This window comes from Botryllus schlosseri, chromosome 3 (assembly GCF_051294905.1).
Source record: "Botryllus schlosseri isolate E-star chromosome 3, Bs_hap1, whole genome shotgun sequence".
Lineage (NCBI taxonomy): Eukaryota > Metazoa > Chordata > Ascidiacea > Stolidobranchia > Styelidae > Botryllus > Botryllus schlosseri.
In genome coordinates this window covers 2,107,545-2,127,545 of record NC_137238.1, presented here as the reverse complement: position 1 = coordinate 2,127,545, position 20,001 = coordinate 2,107,545, and the positions used below count along the sequence as shown (strand labels likewise).

General features: G+C 39.5%; 1 protein-coding gene across 1 annotated transcript in view; it reads right to left on the bottom strand.

Annotated features, from left to right (window-relative positions):
• Positions 1-313: 313 nt before the first annotated feature.
• LOC145435473 (ribonuclease inhibitor-like) overlaps positions 314-20,001 on the bottom strand; it is a 43,890-nt gene continuing 24,202 nt past the window's right edge. The window contains exons 4-6 of the mRNA XM_080312751.1: positions 9,303-9,470; positions 1,287-1,454; positions 314-406 (exon numbers count right to left, since the gene is read on the bottom strand). Coding sequence (XP_080168877.1) covers positions 314-406; positions 1,287-1,454; positions 9,303-9,470 — 429 coding nt within the window. The remainder of the gene's footprint in view (positions 407-1,286; positions 1,455-9,302; positions 9,471-20,001) is intronic.

Sequence of the window (20,001 nt, the reverse complement as noted above, 5' to 3'; positions counted from 1 at the left end):
CGGCCAGATATATAGCGACACGTAATGAAAGATAAAGCTCGCGAAATTTTCCGGATGCAGCACAATAGCCTACATATTCCAGATTATTAAAATACTGTTGCGTATTGTCAACTAGTTTAGACGTCGCTGGCAAATTGTAAATGCTTCAACACCGGGATGAAAAGAAAATTGAAATATTTGAATTTTGAGTGCATGAGAATCAAGCTCTCTTGAATGAAAAGCTTAGCTGGAATTCATTTCCAAGGGGTGAACCAGTGGTTGCAAACCTTTCTCCTATTCACGGCTGCATTACGATTAATCATGTAGCCTGCGGTCACATTCCATGGCATAGTCGCGATGAACTATCAGGATGCAAAATACCGATGTTAAGAGATCCATCTCCATTTCCGGTGAGCTCCAGACTTATCTATTAGTTCATATTCGCTTACTACACGCACCGGCACCGAAATCGCGAGTGGTCAATTGGTCATGTCACGGGAACGGTTATGATCGCGCGAAGTGCGAAAAACTTTCAGATTCACTAATGAATTTCGTCATTATTGTTGATAGTTTCACATATTCCTATCAAACATTAATTCTTTTTCAGCCTCCGTGATCGCATTCACCGGTAGAGTTGATCAAGGGGTGTCTTCAAAAACTGAGGGCAAGTTTTGCATAATGGTGCATCATGCTGTGGGCCAATTTTTATCAGTCACTTTGTTGCATGCTGTTATTTCTTGACCTCCCAAGTTGACAATCATTAATCGACATAGCTCTATCCACCCTAATTTATAGGCAACGTAAAAGTATGAAAGTGTGCCCAATTTTCGGCCCGAAATCCTTAATGCAACATCGGCTCGTTTCTGCATATTACCTCATAGTAGATCAGGGACGCCATACCAAAGCTGCAAATTATTTTTCGCATTTCTACCACCAACAATTTCCCTAGAATTCCCAAATTCTAATCCATGACAACAGGTGAATGGAACCGCACCAACAAACCCTAAAACGATTTTTATCTCCCTTTCGGCCTTTTCGGCTAGATTTATGTCATGAATATTCCTATATTGATGATATCTACGCTGTCGCGTCGTCAACAATTTTAAAAATGTCCAAAGTAATCTGTGTTGCAAAATACTAAACCCCTGCGGTATTCGAATTACCTCCGACGAGTATTGGTAAACGATAGAATAAATGGTGAACGATTTTGTGCTGCATGGATTTGAGGCGAAGTAGGATGACGAACAATTTCGAATCGTAAGATGACATGTCTTTTTGGATATCACGGATTGTTCATGATGACGCACCTGGATATTTTGATCCCGACATCCGTTCAACACTCCTTGCAACTTAGTCTTGGTTAGACAACAATCTTCGAGCACCAATTCCTTGCAATCTGACAGCTTCAGAATGTGAACGAGTATTTCATATCCATCTTCTTTCATTGAGTTGTCGACGATAACGAGCTTTTGCAACTAAAATGATCAAATATCGGATAAAATGACTTTTATTATGCTTCGAAAATGAAATCGAAATTACTGTCAGTAGACTTTAAAATACCATAATCTTGCAACTGTGACTGGGCGAAATCGAGGGCTCGGAAGATACGATTTCGAAACGAGAATTGATCTTCGAGTCGAGTAGAATGTTCTAGATTTCATTTGATCGAATACACTCAAACACAACAGAAATTTGTAAAATTACCTATGAGCTATTTGGCTGACATTATTTGGAAACTCGGTCCTCTGAGTAAAATATGTGTTGGCTGATTTCGACGTTGAATTCTGTTAACTGGAATAATAGCAATCTATTCCTCCTTCAAAAAGTGGTCGCCATCAGGATGTCGGCAAGTAAATCTGTCCGATTGAATCCACGGAGACGGCAGGTCTACTGTGTTTGGCAACTTTAAAGCATACCGTTATGCAGTTTTTATGATTACTAATTTACTAATGATCACTCAATAAAGACAGTACTATAGGGTTTCTACGGCACTCAGCCAGTATTCATAAACACTTTTGGGAAATCGAAGTGAGACACTCACTCGGTCTTTACGTCACTCAGCAACTATATAGAATCTCAAATATTATAATAGACAATGTGTGCAATATATACTCTGTTTTACCAATGATTTAAATTTCGATTGCATGTAAAACAAACTGTCCTGAATGCAAAGCCAAGAGGCATTCAATTATAAAAATATACATTGATCGCTGTGCAGAAGATACTCAGGGCCTGCAATATTGAGAGCACTCATAGCACGATCCACTTCTAGGCTTTTTTAAGAAACCACTACCGCTGATCTGGTGAATAAAGAGGAACATAGCCCTAGATAAATCTGTAACACTTGGCTGGGAATTCTGGAGTCGACCTCGGTCAGCATCGAACCCGCAACCAATTGGTGTTACAGCCGTGGATCATACCATTATGCTATCTCGTCATGGCGATTCAGCTTAGAGCAGGATTGTGAATCTGAAAAGGCGACGCGGGTCGGATGCAAACCTTCAAATCTCTCACAGGCCGGACCATCAGTCAACTCATTTCAATATTTTGTCACATGTCCGTATTTTCACTTGAATACTTTATTATCTATCATTATATACATACATAATAGTACATTAGAACATATCACGGATCATAGGGTTTATATTCTAGCAACGACTTTATTCGCGAACAATGAAATTGGCAAAAATGCGATGATTTGCCTGTTGAGTACAGTTATGGATCGCTAAATCAGTGGCAGTAACGACGATAGAAGTTGGCGTATTTTTATGCTCCCTTTTTAGTCGCTTGTTTGTTTGTTTTGAGGTAATCTTGGGATTTGTCGAATACTATGGTCATTTACACCGGGCCAATGTGCTTCATTTAAAATCCGTAGCTGCTGACTTGCTGCAAGGCCCACTCATGCTTTTATATGACACCGCTTACTTGGACAACTAAGAATTTTTAAGCTTTTACAAATTATATTAGAATTAGAATTAGAGCTATACAGTTATTTCCAAATTAGATTAGAATTAGAATTAGATCTACACAGCTTTTTCCAAATTAGATCAGAATTATAATTAGAGCTATACAATTTTTCCAAATTAGATTCAAATTAGAAATAAAGCTACACAGCTTTTTTTCAGATTAGAATAGAATTAGAATTAGATCAACACAGTTATTTCCAAATTAGATTAGAATTAGAATTAGATCTACACAGCTTTTTCCAAATTAGATTATAATTATAATTAGAGCTATACAATTTTTCCAAATTAGATTCAAATTAGAAATAAAGCTACACAGCTTTTTTTCGGATTAGAATAGAATTAGAATTAGATCAACACAGTTATTTCCAAATTAGATTAGAATTAGAATTAGATCTACACAGCTTTTTCCAAATTAGATTATATTTATAATTAGAGCTATACAATTTTTCCAATTTAGATTGAAATTAGAATTAAATCTACACAGCTTTTTCCAAATTAGATTAGAATTAGAATTAGATCTACACAGCTTTTTCCAAATTATATTAGAATTAGAATTAGAGCTCTGCATATTTTCCAAATTAAATTAAAATTAGAATTAAATCTACACAGCTTTTTTTCCAGATTATAATAGAATTAGAATTACATCTACACAGCTTTTTCCAAATTAGATTAGAATTAGAATTAGAGCTATACAATTTTTCCAAATTAGATTATAATTAGCATCAGAATTTGAATTCGGAAAAACTTGGAAATCGAATGAAAATTTGAATGAGAAATAAATGCAGCAAAAAGTTCAGTTCATATCAAATCACAATGGAGTCTCATAACAAAGAGATTGGTTAACGTCCGTATATCAATCTTTCTCGTTTTGCACAATACCAGGGGCCATCAACAGGCGGCCCGCGAGGTTGTATTTTGCGGCCGGCGATCTGATCTGTGAATTTGGAAGAACGCGAATAAAGCATTTTGAAATGCGAAAATGATTTCAGTTTCAAATTATTATTGTTGTAGTTTTAAATAAACTTATTCGTCTGTCCTGAACAACACTATTCCTCGCTATAGCGAAAATAGCTTCAACGGAGGCATCAGCATTCCATCGACGGAGAGTCAGCTGGTATGAATAGGCATATTGCCATGACGTAGAATGCACGCGACGCCGAAACGCTTGGAAAACGGGCTAGGGTGTCCCCACAGCCAATCTTTAGGATGAGATAGTCTTTCATCTAGCAACATGTCTGGCTTGCCCGAATATCGAATCGTTAGTAGCTGACGTCACTGCGTATGCAGTGCCGTAAGAAAAGCCCAGATTGATCAATTAAAGTCGAGTTTCGAAAATCGTCGGTAAAAGACACTGACGAGGTCGTATGCAAACGAGATGGATATCAATGATGAATGGGTGTGTGACTGGAAGTAGTCCGAAAAGAGTTCATAAGGCAAAGATCAATGAACATTGCAACATTTCTTATCATGGCGCATATAACATGCTTATTCAATAAGCCTCGCAATTGTTCAAGAAAACCAACAAACAAGCTACTATGCCAGTATGGCTCTTATTCGTCGCACAATAACTACTATTTCTGTACGGTGCAAGTAATGCGATGGCGTCTTGGCTCTGGACTTCCCTGTACGAGAGGGACTCGCGGCAACATGCCGCAGTCAAATAGGCATTTTTAGGAAAACAATGAATTAGATTAGAATTAAAATTAGAGTATAAGAACGTTTCTCAATTTAGATTAGAATCAGAATTAGAATTAGAATTGGAGCATAGAAAAATTTTATAAATTAGATTAGAATTCGATTACTGCTATTTCGCTCTAATTTAGTGAAATTAGACAACTAGAATTATCTAGTTGTCCAAGTCTGTTACGCGTATGAGATGGCGAGGAGGAGCCTAGCTAAACCTCCAACACTTAATTAGGAATTCTAGAGTCGAAATTGGTCGCACTCGCACCAGTAACCCATAGGTGTTGCAGCAGTGGATTACACCACTACGCTATCCCACCACTCTTTTTAGTCGTAACTGGATGTTGACCCCGAGTGTGCGTTGGTAAGAATACAAGAGATTAAACCGTAAACGTGGACGTTGGAATTGGGTTAAGTACACACACTTCGGCGCATTTGGTGGCTTTTGCAATTTCCGCCACGTCATAATAAGAACCCGGGAGTAGTGTACTGTCGAAGATGGGCAGTTTCTGAAGCTGGTGGAGACGAAATTTTACCAATATTATTCTTAGTGGTTTCGATTTTCATTATATTAGACATTAAGATATCAGTGCCGGTCGACACGGTGTATTATTGTTTCGACATAAAAAATGAATTGTATAATTGCCACATCAATCTTTTTATATAGGGTACCGCTATGGTAAGACTGCAATAAAGAATACGTTATGGTTTGTGATATTTTTTGAAGAATTGCACTCCCATCAGAAGACACTGAAAAGTCACATATGTTGATTCTCGATATTACGATTGTGAATTCGCACATACCGTTTGTTTGATGAACCGATTTCAGATATCCATCTTGCAGGGTTCATTCGATCAATATCGGATTTAGAATTTCATAGCTACTAGATTCAGGTTCGCACATCCATATTTTTGACTTGAAGTTTGGATAAATATCAATTTAAGACATGCAATTGTGGAAGCGACGGGTTAGCTATACTGCTCGAGCATACACTTCATACCGTTGTATTATTAACGATGGAATTATGTGGAACAATATAGTATACAATTCCGATGTGTAAGCATTCAATACTGTCCCACTGCTTATTTATATTTGGATCCCCTGTAAACGTTTGTCTGCCTTTGTGTGCCATTGGCCTGTATTTACATTGATTTTGTGACTTCGTCGAGATTCATGGAAACGTTTTGTTGCCAATTCATTTTGACTCGAGTCAAGTCAAGTCACTTGATTTTCAAAGGTGACTCGGGTCAAGTCAAGTCAAGTCAAGTCAAGTCAAGTCAAGTCAAGTCAAGTCAGGTCAGGTCAGGTCAGGTCAGGTCAGGTCAGGTCAGGTCAAGTCAAGTCAAGACAAGTCAAGTCAAGTCAAGTCAAGTCAAGTCAAGTCAAGTCAAGTCAAGTCAAGTCAAGTCAAGTCAAGTCAAGTCAAGTCAAGTCAAGTCAAGTCAAGTCAAGTCAAGTCAAGTCAAGTCAAGTCAAGTCAAGTCAAGTCAAGTCAAGTCACGACTCAAGTCACGAGTCAAGTCACTAGTCAAGTCAAGTTGGAATTTCAACGTACTGGACATGATTCAAAGTCATTACATTTTGGTAACTGTTTTAAATACAGACGAAGTACCCATTTATTCGGAATCGACGAACGAATAAATAGTTTGTTTGTTTGTTTTGAGATATTCATGGTGTTTGTCAACTACTACGGCCATTCACACCAGGCCAATATTATTCATATTTATTCGTCAACTGCCGACTTATAGCACGGCCCACTTCTAGACTTTGCGCAAGTCACGGCTTACGCGGATTAAGTGGCGAGGAGTAATGGAATGAAGAGGCGCTGTATCGCTCACGCATACGCAGAACTGCTCAACTACGCAAGTATGGCGATGTAGCCAGTCTTTAAATATCAGCCAAAATAGAGGACAACATACGAAACCTCAGAATGTTTAAAATTGATATAGTTCAATACCCTACCCACCTACTTATCAACGATATACAATTATAAACGTATGAACGATATTCGTTTGATTTAAATTATATACAAGAGGGCTGGTTGAGGTAAGCAAGTTTACGACAATGTAAGCTGTTGTATAAGCTCCGATCACTGCGTTTGCAATCAATATATTTGTGATATAACAATGATGGTTTGGCGAACTTGTACAAGTTACAGAGACTTAGTCAACATAAAATTACTTGATGACTCTAACTTGACTCGTAAATTTTGCTTCGAGTCATGAATCAATCTACATTTCTGAAGCGTCAAGTCAAGTCAAGTCATTTTCCAAGGTGACTCGAGTCAAGTCAAGTCATACGAAAAAGGTGACTCGAGTCATCCCAACACTGGTTCGATGGTAGAAGATGTAAGTAGACCCGAACCGAGCAAGTATAGTTTAATGTCCATCTTTTTCAGGTTCGCAAACTCCGATTCATTCTGTGACGCAGAAAAGTTGTCAATACATTCACAATAAAATTTCACTTTCAGAATAAAAACTCTCGGCGGGCCGGACAAAATCCCTTCGCGGGCCGTATGTTGCCCGCCCCTGAAATAAGGTGTAGGCCTAAATGATAGTTAAAGTTTGATTGCGTGTATTATGGAATATGAATTGGAAGGATACATCCAAAACTTTACGCACACATATATATAAACATATATATAACATAGGTGTAACGATATAGCCCCGCTAAAGGCTATATTTGTTTTGAAACTTGACCATGACTTCTGTACCATGTTCTATTATCGCGATGGACGTAGGTGTACCCATATCAATTGTCAAAACAATAAAGGAAATTTTATATATTTGATTTACCTGTTTTAATAAATCGTAGCCGCGGCATAAAATTTTACAAACTAGTCAAGATTTACCCCAGCGCTTCGGTCCTAAAATGACGATGTAGCATATATATCTTAAAATGTACAATCTGCATAATTTTTTGACGAGATTTATGATATTTTCTGAATACCATCAATTCATAGGAGAAGTCAAGATGAAAATTTTCATTTTCATTCTGAAAGAAACTAAATAGCGATGTGACCTTACGAATATATATTATGACAGTGTGAACAAATGGCGTCACCGGAAACAAGTAAACAATCTGAAGGAGACGCGAGTTCTTTTGCCCTTGGCTGGGCCACTGCATACAGGTGAATATTATAATCCTATTTCGATATCTTGGTGGTGTTATTGCAAAAAAAAATGGTACAAGGGATCAAAAATATTCATTCGTAGTTTGATCCCATCAGCGGAAAGCTGACTTACGATGATTTACTTGTGCGGTGGGATGTGTTGTAATTCCATACTACTGCAGTTCGAATTACGAATAATTTTATCGTATCACACCATATCAATACTTCAGTGCTGGGCAAATTTGTTCACGACATGTTTCATTGGTTTAACTGTACGCTCTTATGAGATATCAATTCAACCAGCTGAATCATGAGGATTGAGGTTTTAAAATCAATAAGTATTGGGCAGAAAAATAATTCTGATCGTGGGTCGCAGATAATACAATATGCATGGTTATACATTAAATGAATGCAATATGACACATCGCTTGGAAAACAAACCTACCAATGACAGGTTGAATTTATAAATCTAGTAGCTGCTACACAGAACAAAATTGAAACAAATGCTTTAGGCAATAGTAAAGGACTTGTACCAAAAAGTCAATTCCCCTTTACAGAAGAAGGTAATGGAGGCAAATTATTTCTCAGAATCCCACAATAAAATTACCGAATATAGCAAGTCTTTCCTGAATGCGGAATCTATTCTTGATGCTGTTGTAAACGGTCTGAGTCCTGAAGTTTAATTTAAGCGGCTTCATAAATCTTGCAAGAGGTAGTTTTTCACCGACTCAAATGTGCATTGTCTTTTAAGTGTCGGAAGAAACAAAACCAAATTTTATCCACGACTTTGACAATTAGGAGGAAAACAAATAATAATTGATAACTTATCCTTAATGTATGTGATCCGTGAGGAATACAAACAACATCATGGCTGAGATATTAATTGCATATCATTTTATGGTAGTTTTTATATAATCTGCATTCGTTTGACTAATTGGATGAAGTGAAAGCTCTGTTGGACTGTTTTATATTCTATCTTTCTGTTTGTATTTCGAATTGCACCATCTTGCGCCCGCTTCCCTCCAGATTCAGATTCTGCAACCGTCATTTGCGAAATACTGTTTTATTATCCCATCGCACCGAAATTTCCTTTTTCTGGCTATGACATTTTTACTTCTTGCTGAAATGCTATTTTCAATATTATGTCTCCTATCCATTACGTAGGCCATCATTGACTGCTTTTCATTTCTTGCGTCATTATTGATCGTGGTGCAAAAGACCAAGTGATAAGCGCCAAATTCCTCTTTCAATAAACAAAAATATCAACAAACACCATGTATTTACGAAATTGCAGTCATATGTTTGATAGCGTAAATAGGAGTCTGATATTTGCCGTGACGTCAATACCATTCCACCCAATGTTGAACAGAACACACTATTCCGTGGCTTTAAACACATATCGATCAAATCAAAATGCCAGCCAAACATATGCATTCATATTGATGGGATTTATCTCTCGTTGTGTGAATCGTTTTTTGTTTTCGATTTCGAAAGATGTTCGTTTTCGAATTAGATTTCCCCTCATTGAAGTATAGATGACGTAAAAATCGTACGAACTTACCAAGACCTGGCTTTCTTTGCAGCCCATCCCCAAGCATTCCAATTTCTCCTTTGACAGATCGCATCGTTCGAAATGCACCCATGTACATTTGGTGGCTTTGACAACGGCTGCCACGTCATGATAAGCGTCCGCAGGCATCGTACTATCAAGGATGGCCAGTTTCTGAAGCTGGAAGAGATACAATTTCTACAATAATATTTCACAGTGATTTACATTTTCATTATATTAGATATCAGTATCGCACGACACGGTGTATTACTGTTTTGACGTTTTGCTATCCTTTCAGGAGGCACTGACGAGTCGCATATGTTGATTATCGTCATATGAATGTGAATTCGTACAGAGCGTTTGTTTAATGAGCCAATTTAAGATATCAGATACGAAAGTTGCGAGAGTTCATCCGAATATAGCTGGGAACATGATAAATATCGTTCCTTTTTATATATTTTCGGTTACAGAATTTTCATAGCTAATAAATTCAGATTTGCACATCTAAACACTTGACTTGATGTTTGTATTATTATCAATTTAAAATATTTTATTGTGAAAACGATCGCATAATTATACTTCAGACGGATGGACTTCTCACAGTTGTGTTGCCTATTCAAGAATAAGGGCGATGAAACTTCCGACCATATTTTGCAATTCACCTTTGCATAATGATCACTAACTCTAGATTCTCATTCGCATAAATGAATATTTTAGCGAATTTCATATTAATATGCAATTAGTGGATATCGGCGATGAAATGAAAAATGCCGCGTGTAATAGTGCTAAAATGCTTTTACGGTCGTTACGATTTGGAAAAACACTGATTATATCGTCAAAGAAAGAATGTTTCATTGAAAATAAGGAATGTTTCGCAATGAAGCGACAATCGACCAATTTGCAGTGACCTCGTATTTTAGTCAGGTTTGTTGACTCACAATGGAATTTTAGAGATATCGAATCGATGAATGCACTGACCGTTCGTACATTTGGGTTTACAACTGGTAGAGTAGACACCGATTTCTAATGGGCATAATATACTACGCGTTTTATGCGTAACATGCATATTTTATTCGAGTGCACTTTTAGCGAAAATAGTGTGTATTTGCACCTAAGGGGCCGAAAAGAGTGGTACATGAAAACAAAACCTGAGTCATAATGAGATCGAGGTCATATATCCTACGTGCATGCAAAATTTGGATTAAAATATTGCACTCAATTTATACCGCGGTATAAGTATGAGGTACGTTCAGGTCTCTTGTGCCATGGTGTATACTCACCGTTATATCAAATCATAGTTCATCTTATGCGCATGGGAATAGCAAATGTCTGTACACTGTACAGTAGGGGTGTTCAAAAATGACTTTTTCTTTCAAATTCTACTGGCTACTTGATAAAATTGTTAGATTACCGAATTGAAGCCTACACACCAAATTTGGTTCAATTCCAACCAGTAGCCGCATTGCTGCAGGAGAAGAAAGTTTTTTTATTTATTATATAAGAATTAATAAAAAAAAATTCAAAATTTTCTGTTCACCCATGAAATTGTAAGGTTGTCGATAGAAACGATGTCCACCAAATTTGGCTCCATTCAAACCAGCCGTAGCGTAGTGATTGATGTCGACAAATTTGGATTTGCATAAAATAGTATTTACGGTGGGCACAATTGTAATAAATGATTAAAGAATCGGTCACCGTAAATAAGGTTGCCGGAGAACCCGTCCCTTGGAGAACCCGTCCCTACCAACTCGGCCCTCGGAGAACCCGGCCCTTGGAGAACCCGGCCCTCGGTGAAGTCAGTCAGTCAGGTTTATTAATATTTTCATCGTTTCAAAACATCACAAGACTGCGATACAATGAAAAGATAGGAGGGTGTCGAAACAACTTGGAGTAGCCATTAAGATCAGACACCCACCTTAGCCTAGGTGAAGTAAATAAGAGGCATGCACACTGAATGAAAAGTAATATTCCTCGGGAAATTTAGAAATTAAGTGTATTCACAAGTATTAATATGAATTAATAAAGTAATAATGTTATTATCAACTGATTTGTCGGTCTTGTAAGGAGGTCAGGGCATGCGTGGGATATTAGGGTTGCCGGGGGTGGGATATTAGGGTTGCCGGGGATGGGATATTAGGGTTGCCGGGGTGGGATATTAGGGTTGCCGGGGGTGGGATATTAGGGTTGCCGGGGGTGGGATATTAGGGTTGGTGGAGGTGGGATATTAGGGTTGGGGGAGGGGGATATTAGGGTTGGGGGAGGATATTGGGGTTAGGGTTAGGATATTAGGGTTGCCGGGGGTGGGATATTAGGGTTGCCGGGGGTGGGATATTAGGGTTGCCGGGGGTGGGATATTAGGGTTGCCGGGGGTGGGATATTAGGGTTGGTGGAGGTGGGTTATTAGGGTTGCCGGAGGTGGGATATTAGGGTTGGGGGAGGGGGATATTAGGGTTGGGGGAGGGGGATATTAGGGTTGGGGGAGGATATTAGGGTTAGGGTTAGGATATTAGGGTTGCCGGGGGTGGGATATTAGGGTTGCCGGAGGTGGGATATTAAGGTTGGGGGAGGGGGATATTAGGGTTGCCGGGGGTGGGATATTAGGGTTGCCGGGGGTGGGATATTAGGGTTGCCGGAGGTGGGATATTAGGGTTGGGGGAGGGGGATATTAGGGTAGGGGGAGGATATTAGGGTTAGGGTTAGGATATTAGGGTTGCCGGGGGTGGGATATTAGGGTTGGTGGAGGTGGGATATTAGGGTTGCCGGAGGTGGGATATTAGGGTTGCCGGTGAATACAATATTTCCCGAGGGCCGGCTTCACATTTAATGCATTTTTAATACAAAATTATTCGCGGGCCGCATTCTCCGAGGTCCAGAGTAGTCGAAAAACACCGTAAATACGACAACAAGTAGACCACGCGTGCTTGATATGCAAAATTTCCCGAGGGCCGGGTTCTCCAAGGGCCGGGTTCTCCGAGGGCCGAGTTGGTAGGGACGGGTTCCCCAAGGGACGGGTTCTCTGGTAATCGTAAATTTTATTCAAATCCAAAATTTTGCGACGGCAATAACTCCGCTTCGACTGATTGGAATTAAGCTCGTGACACGGTATTTCGCTATCGACGCAAGTTGTTATAACAACAGTGAGCATTCTATTGCACCCTGAATGTGTAGTCAGTTTCATCTTTGACCCCTTTATCCATATCTTTATCGCCGATTTAAGAGGGTGAATACCGTAGTGCTACGCTCCACCGCTGTAACACCAGTGAAGTTAAATCCAACGCTGTTTTATTTTGACTTGGGCAATGACATAATCAATAGCCTATACTTATCAATATGATATCTTAAAACTAGATTCGGCTATGTTGCCTATTTCTCATAATTTTGACAAATGATGCGTACTCCCTGTCAAGTACAATGACAGTTCTAGTCAAATATTTATGAATGTGGTTTTTATTCGTGCAACGCATAAATTGCTAAAAAATAGTAAATCACAATGTCACGATATTTGTGGAATCTCAGTCTGCTATTTCGGTTAACCTTCAATCGAACAATTTCACCTCGTCAAATACGACATACTTAAAAATACATTGCATACCCATATTGACGCTGTGGCCAGCGGGGTAATCAAAAACTAGGAAATTGGATCCCGAGTACATATGAGTCAAGCATCAAACACTAAATCGATTTTCTTCACTCAGTCGGCTAGATTTATACCATGAGTTATTATCCTATAATAGATATTGATAATATGACCGTTCGCCGGTCGTTTCGTTACCAGCGATAACAAAAACCTTGTTACATGTTGGCATTTTACAATGGGCGCCTTGGAATACATGGTTTTGCGATTAGAGATGTAGCGACATGTAACGAAAAATACCGATCGCGAAATATTCCGGATGCAGCACAATACATATTACAGATTATTAAAATACTGGTATATATTGTCAATTGGTATTGAAATCGCTGGAAGATTGTATAAGTGTATATGCTTCGACACCATTATAAAAAAAAGTTTGAATGATTTGAATTTCAAGTGCATGAGAAACGAGCTCTCTTAAATGAAAAGCTTAGCTGGAATTCATTTCCAAGGGGTCGCCAACCTTTTTACTATTCACGGCTGCATATCGATTAATCATGTAGCCTACGGCAGCATTCCAGAGCTTAGTCGCGATGAACTAGCTGGACGCCAACTACCAATATTGAGAGATCCATGTCCATTTCCGATGAGCTCCGGACTTATCTATATTATTTCATATCCGCTTACTACACGCACCCAAATTGCGAGTGGTCGTACATCCTACATACCTACTATCACAGTGGTACTTGTATTGGTAAACAACATTACTTGCATCAAAGGCAGGAAGCACATCTTTTCGAGAGTTGGGTAACAAGGGTTTCGTCGTGTACACTACATGCGTGTTAACGCTGTAATAGCAACGGTGAACAGCCGATTTAATAAGCTTTTCAAAACGGCTAGACACGTTACCTAGCCAAGGTAGGGGCAAAAATGGCGGGCATTTTTCTGGGCCATATTTTGGACCTGTATCCGATTTTTTCAATACCCTAGAGATGGAGCTTTTCAATATGTGGTCCAGATAGCCATTTTAATATGTGATCACTCGATAACGACAATATTAGGGTTTAAACGGTGCCCAGCCCGTATTCATAAACACTTCTGGGAAATCGAAATGAGACACTCGGTCTCGGTCGATCTCAAATGTTATAATAGACGAAATCGCCAGCTTTTAATGTCGTGCGATATATACTCCGTTTTACCAATGATTTGAATTTAGATTGCATGTAAAACGACTTGTTCTGAATGCAGAGCCAAGAGGCATCTAACTTTAAAAATATACATTGATCGCTGTGCAGAAAAATACTCAGGGCCTGCAATATTGAGAGCACTCATAGCAAAATCCACTTCTAGCCTTTTTTAAGAAATCGCTAGCGCCGATCTGGTGAATGAAGAGGAGCCTAGCCCTATATAAACCTCTAACACTTGGCTGGGAATTCTGGAGGCGACCTCGGTCAGACTCGAACCCGCAACCAATTGGTGTTGCAGCCGTGGATCATACCATTATGCTATCTCGTCATCGCAATTAAGCTTAGAGAACGGTTGTCAAACTCAAATGGCTACTCGGGTAGGATTAACATCTTCAAATTTCTCACGGGCCCGACCATCTGTCAACTCGTTTCAAAGTTTTGCCACATGTCCGTATTTTCACTTGAATACTTTATTATCAATCATATATACATAATAGTACATTAAATCATATCACGGATCATAGGGTTTATATTCTAGCAACGAATTTATTCGCGAACAATGGAATTGGCAAAATTGTGATGATTTGCCTGTTGAGTACAGTTATGGAGCGCTAAATCAGTGGCACTAACGACGATATCAGTTGACGTATTTCTATGCTCCCTTTCTAGTCGCCTGTTTGTTTGATTTGAGGTATTCATGGGGTTTGTCGACTACTATGGTCATTTACACCAGGCCAATGTGCTTCATTTAAATTTCGTAGCTGCTGACCTGCAGCACGGGAATCTCGATACCCAAGTGTTGGAGGTTTACCTAGGCTCCTCCTCGCCACCTCATCCGCGTCAGCGGTGTCTTACAAAAGCCTAGAGGTGAGCCGTGCTATAAGTCGGCAGTTACGGAAAATAAAAAGAATGTCGGCCTGGTGTAAATGACCATCGTAGTCGACAAACACCATGAATACCCCAAAACAAACAAACAATACCTGCAGCACGGCCCACTCATAAGCTTTTATAAGACGCCACTTACGCGGCAGACTAGGACAACTAGAAAATTTTTAGCATTTCCGAATTAGATTAGAATTATAATTAGAGCTATACAATTTTTTTCAAATTAGATCACAATTAGAATTAGATTAACACAGTTATTTTCAAATTAGATTATACTTACAATTAGAATTTGGCTACTGAATTCGGAAAAACTACTTGGAAATCGAATGAAATTCTGAATGAGAAATAAATACAGCAAAAAGTTCAGTTCATATCAAACCACAGTGGAGTCTCATAACAAAGAGATTGGTTAACGTCTGTATATCAAGCTTCGCTCGTTTTGCACTATACCCGGGTCATCAATAGGCGGCCCGCGAAGTCGTATTTTGCGGCTGGCGATCTGATCTATGAATTTGGAAGAACGCGAATAAAGCATTTTGAAATGCGAAAATTGATTTCAGTTTCAAATAATTATTGTTGTTGTATTAAATAAACCTATTCGTCTGTCCTCAACAACACTATTCCTCGCTATAGCGGAAATAGCTTCAACGAAGGCAACAGCATTCCATCGATGATGAGTCAGCTGGCATGAATAGGGATATTGCCATGACGTACAATGCACTCGACACCGAGGCGCTTGGAAAACTAGGGCTATAGGGCGTCCCCAAAGCCAATCTTTAGGATGAGATAGTCTTTCACCTAGCAACATGTCTGGATAGCCCTAATATCGAATCGTTAGTAGCTGAACTCACTGCGTATGCAGTGCCGTACGAAAAGCCCAGTTTAAATAATTGAACTCGAGCTTCGAAAATCGTCAGCAAAAGACACTGAAGAGGTCGTATGCAAACGAGATAGATATATGATGAATATATACGTGACTGGAAGTAGTCCAAAAAGAGTTCCAAAGGCAAAGATCAATGAACATTGCAACATTCATTTTCATGGCACAAATAACATGATTCGGCGATAAGCGTCACAATTGTTCCAGTATGGCTATTATTCGTCGCACAACAACTACTATTTCTGTACGGTGTAAGTAATGCAATTGCGGCTTGGCTCAGGATATCCCTTTGCGAGATGGACTCGCTTCAACATGCCGCGGTCAAATAGGCATTTTCAGGAAAACAATAAATTAGATTAGAATTAGAGCATAAGAACAATTCATGAATTAGATTGGAATTAAAATTAGAGCATAAGAACAATTCAAAAATTCGATTATTGTTAAAGCAGATGCAAACATGGTGATGACACTTTATATGTTCAGATCAGAGATGGGTGTGATGATTGACACAATTTCCAAAGAAGCGCTGAGTACAAAAGTATCTATCATTCTAGAAGATTGAGCATGATACCATGGTATAGACTTGGAAAAGATTAGAATTTAAACGTTTAATCTGGATCGTTAGTTGCTTCGTGATAGCGCAAAAACCACACGAACACGTCCACGCGCATTTGTATATGTTGTTTCTGACGACTTCTTACGACAGCTCAGAGCCCAATTCCGTCTACAGAATTTATAATCAGCAACACTGGTCGTACGCTACTCTTCTATGCGTCCGGGAGCATTGTACTGTCGAAGATGAGCAGTTTATGAAGCTGGAGGAGACGTAATTTTACCAATATAGTTCGTGATGATTTAGATCAGTGGTTCTTAACCTTGTCTCCAGCGCCTCCCAGGGAGCTACTTGGATTTTGAAGGGGCGGAAACGCTCAGGGGGCGAAATAGAGGGCACTTGGCTCTGGACGCGGTTGAGGCGCTGAAGAAAATGGTCTCGCAGCAGATGGTGTAGTAAGGACATATGATTATTCCTGGTTTCTCATTGCAAACTAACATTCGACAAAATCTGTTAAATCACAACGTTTTTAGTCGCGCTCATCGCGAAATATCCACCGACTCATGATTCCATGAATGCAGTGGTTTATTTTAAATCATGTAAAATGAATTTGGGGTACTTTTGGATTGCTTATTCCCCTTCATAACAACCCCGTCACGCTAGCTATACTCCAAGTAGTTTTGACATCTTCCTATCCTTTCATGGTATCGAAGTTTTGTGGTGTTTTGAAATGATGAAAATATTAATAAATTGATACTTATACTGATAGCTCGGGTTGTTTTACATAAAATATTTTTGACTAGGTATTTTATCCTGATGCGCACTGCATGCCTAAATCGCAAAGGCGCTAAAGGCTACTGATCAATTTTCGAGAGTGATGTCATTTGTACATTAAAGGTGTTTTGCAGCTTTCTGGCAAAAACGAGTAACTAAATATACTTGTATTTGAGAGCTACAAAATTATGTCGTCAGAATATTTCGTAATCGTATCATAAAGGATGATACTGCTGAGTGTTGTTTCCCGCATTCATGTTGAACTTAATAGCAGCGCTAAATGTAACGTGAGCAAGTCTCTACAACATTCTCAGTTGATTAAGTGGTCACACAAAGCAATAAAACGAAACGAATACAACTTTATTCACCGTATTGGCAATCGTAGAGGAGAATTCGAGATGTGTCCATCGATCTCGAACCAAATGCTATGAGCCCGTAGTTTTTACCCGATGGTTGTTATAACAACCTGGATTTGATCCCGAAAACAGCAAAAAAAATTATACCCTTGATCAGTCGAGTGGTCTTATAGTGAATTCCTAACCGGAAGGCGGACTTCGACCACTTACACATTGGTTTTTTACTACACCCTTAAAATAGGGGGGCACCAGACTTATTTTCATGATTCACTAGGTTTCGGACCACTAAAACCTTAGATCAGAGGTTCTCAACCTGGGGGGCGCGAGAAATTGACGAAGTCAGTATAGGGGGGGGGGGGGGGGGCGCGAGAAATTGACAAGGTCAGTATAAATTGTACATGTCTGAACATGTGTTTCACATCCATTATGAGAAGACGATTGATGGAGATGAAAATTATTCCATATTCAGGAAAGCTTGCAAAATACAAACTCTAGCAACCGCGCTCAACGGAGTATAGTCTGATTTCAACTTCATTTGAGCAAATTTTTGATATTCTTTGGAGATATAGAGAGCAATTCCCACGTGTAAGTCATTCATTGATTCATAGCTTTGACAGTAGCCTAAAGCTTGTCGCGCTGGGCAGCTGTTGTTAGTAGCTTGTGAACTGCACTGCCTAAGGCAGACTTAGATGCAACATAGGTTGCACGGTTTCGCCCTCGATTAGGCTATAAATCAACACAATTTTATTAATTTCCAAAACTGATCAAATTTAGCCTGGCAGGACAGAACGACGCCTTGCTCTCTGTACTCACTACCAGCATCAGGATTAGTCTCAGGGTGACCTACCTTGAAATTAATTAATGGATGTCTTGTTCAACGTTTTATTGTTATTTTCAAACAAGTTTGGAGAAATTTGTCAGCAATGTAAAAGACTCAACAACTGGAATGCAGATTCAAAATTGACGTAAGATATACCTTATGTATACTATTAGATCAGGGGTGGGCAGCCTGCGGTCCTAGAAGGGAATTCGAGCGGCCGTCGACGCCTCATTCGATCAATTAGGATGTGTTGGCGGCCGTAGACATGAAAATTGCAATTACGAATTCACTCCCGCATTTTCCGCAATTTTTGAAATTTTCTTCGCCCTCCGTGCAATTCAACACGACTTCATTTTTCGATTTTATTGCAGTAGCGCCCTTCTTAATCTGAGCCGGAATGGGAAATGGCAAGAAATAACAATTCGTTCGCGGCCCTGAAAAATTTTCGCGCTCCGCGCGACAATATGCGCCTCCCGGCAATTATTCATAACATTGCCACTCGCGATTTCGGCGCATACAATAGGCCATTGTGAAAAGTAGAATAGTCCGGAGTTCACCGGGAATGGTATGGACAGTTTACCATAGGAATTTTGCGTCCAGATCGTTCATTGCGGCTATGCCCTGGAATGCGGCCTTACGCTACATAAGCACTCTAAATGCAGTCATGATTATCAAAAACGTTGCCCACCTCTGTATTAGATGATGTGCTCTTTTTGACATGACGATAAATGCAAGGGGGGTCAGGGGGCGCGATTTTTTTGACCATCTCCAAGGGGGGGCGCGTGTCAAAAAAGGTTGAGAACCACTGCCTTAGATAATCGAATTCATGGAACCGGATGAATTTTCCGTGACTGGGAAACAGTTACAGTGTAAAACATCAGATGTGGGCGAAGATCCTACTATGGCATTCTTGACAAAAAGAGCGCAAGGATTTTCAACCAATGAATACCTGAATTATTCTGGTGATTATTGATACGATTGTACGTGTTTTTGTGAATAGTTTTATTTCAGAGTAATAAATGCAATGAATGTATAAATGTGTATAATTGTGGTTCTTGTTGCGACAGTGAACGGCAGACTATTCTGTAGGTGTGAAACAGCGGTATGGAAACGTGCGAATAATACGATGCAGCTGAAAGTCGGAATTATTCAGGTTACGCATGGATCAACAGACATCATTAAAAGGATTAGAGTTAGAATAGAGAACACCATGTATCATTTGTTACGGCTGAACTATGACGTCTTCATTATTGTTAGAATCATGCGAGCGAACCCTATAGTTGTAACGCTATATAAGCTACGTTAACATGTGACCGCGTCATAACAATAAGGATATATTCATGTCACGTGGAAGCGAGTGGCGCAGTTGGTTAAACACTGCAGTCAGGACACCAATGGTTGGTGGTTCAAGTATCGGCTCTGCCATGTTTATATGTGGTCTATCTGGGCTCCTCAACTCCGATCCGCTGTAAATACAGCGTATTGAAAAGCTCAGGCGAAGAGAGAGCCGAACTCCAGAATGATGACAGCAAATGACACGGAAAAAAGACTCAAGTCTGGTGGGCGTGTCAATCTGGCAAAACAAAAGTAGTATTCGTCATCGGCAACCTTGAAAACCCCATAACAGCACCTAGATTTTCTGCCGAATTATTTTTATTTTATTTTGTTGACCAGTGGTATAA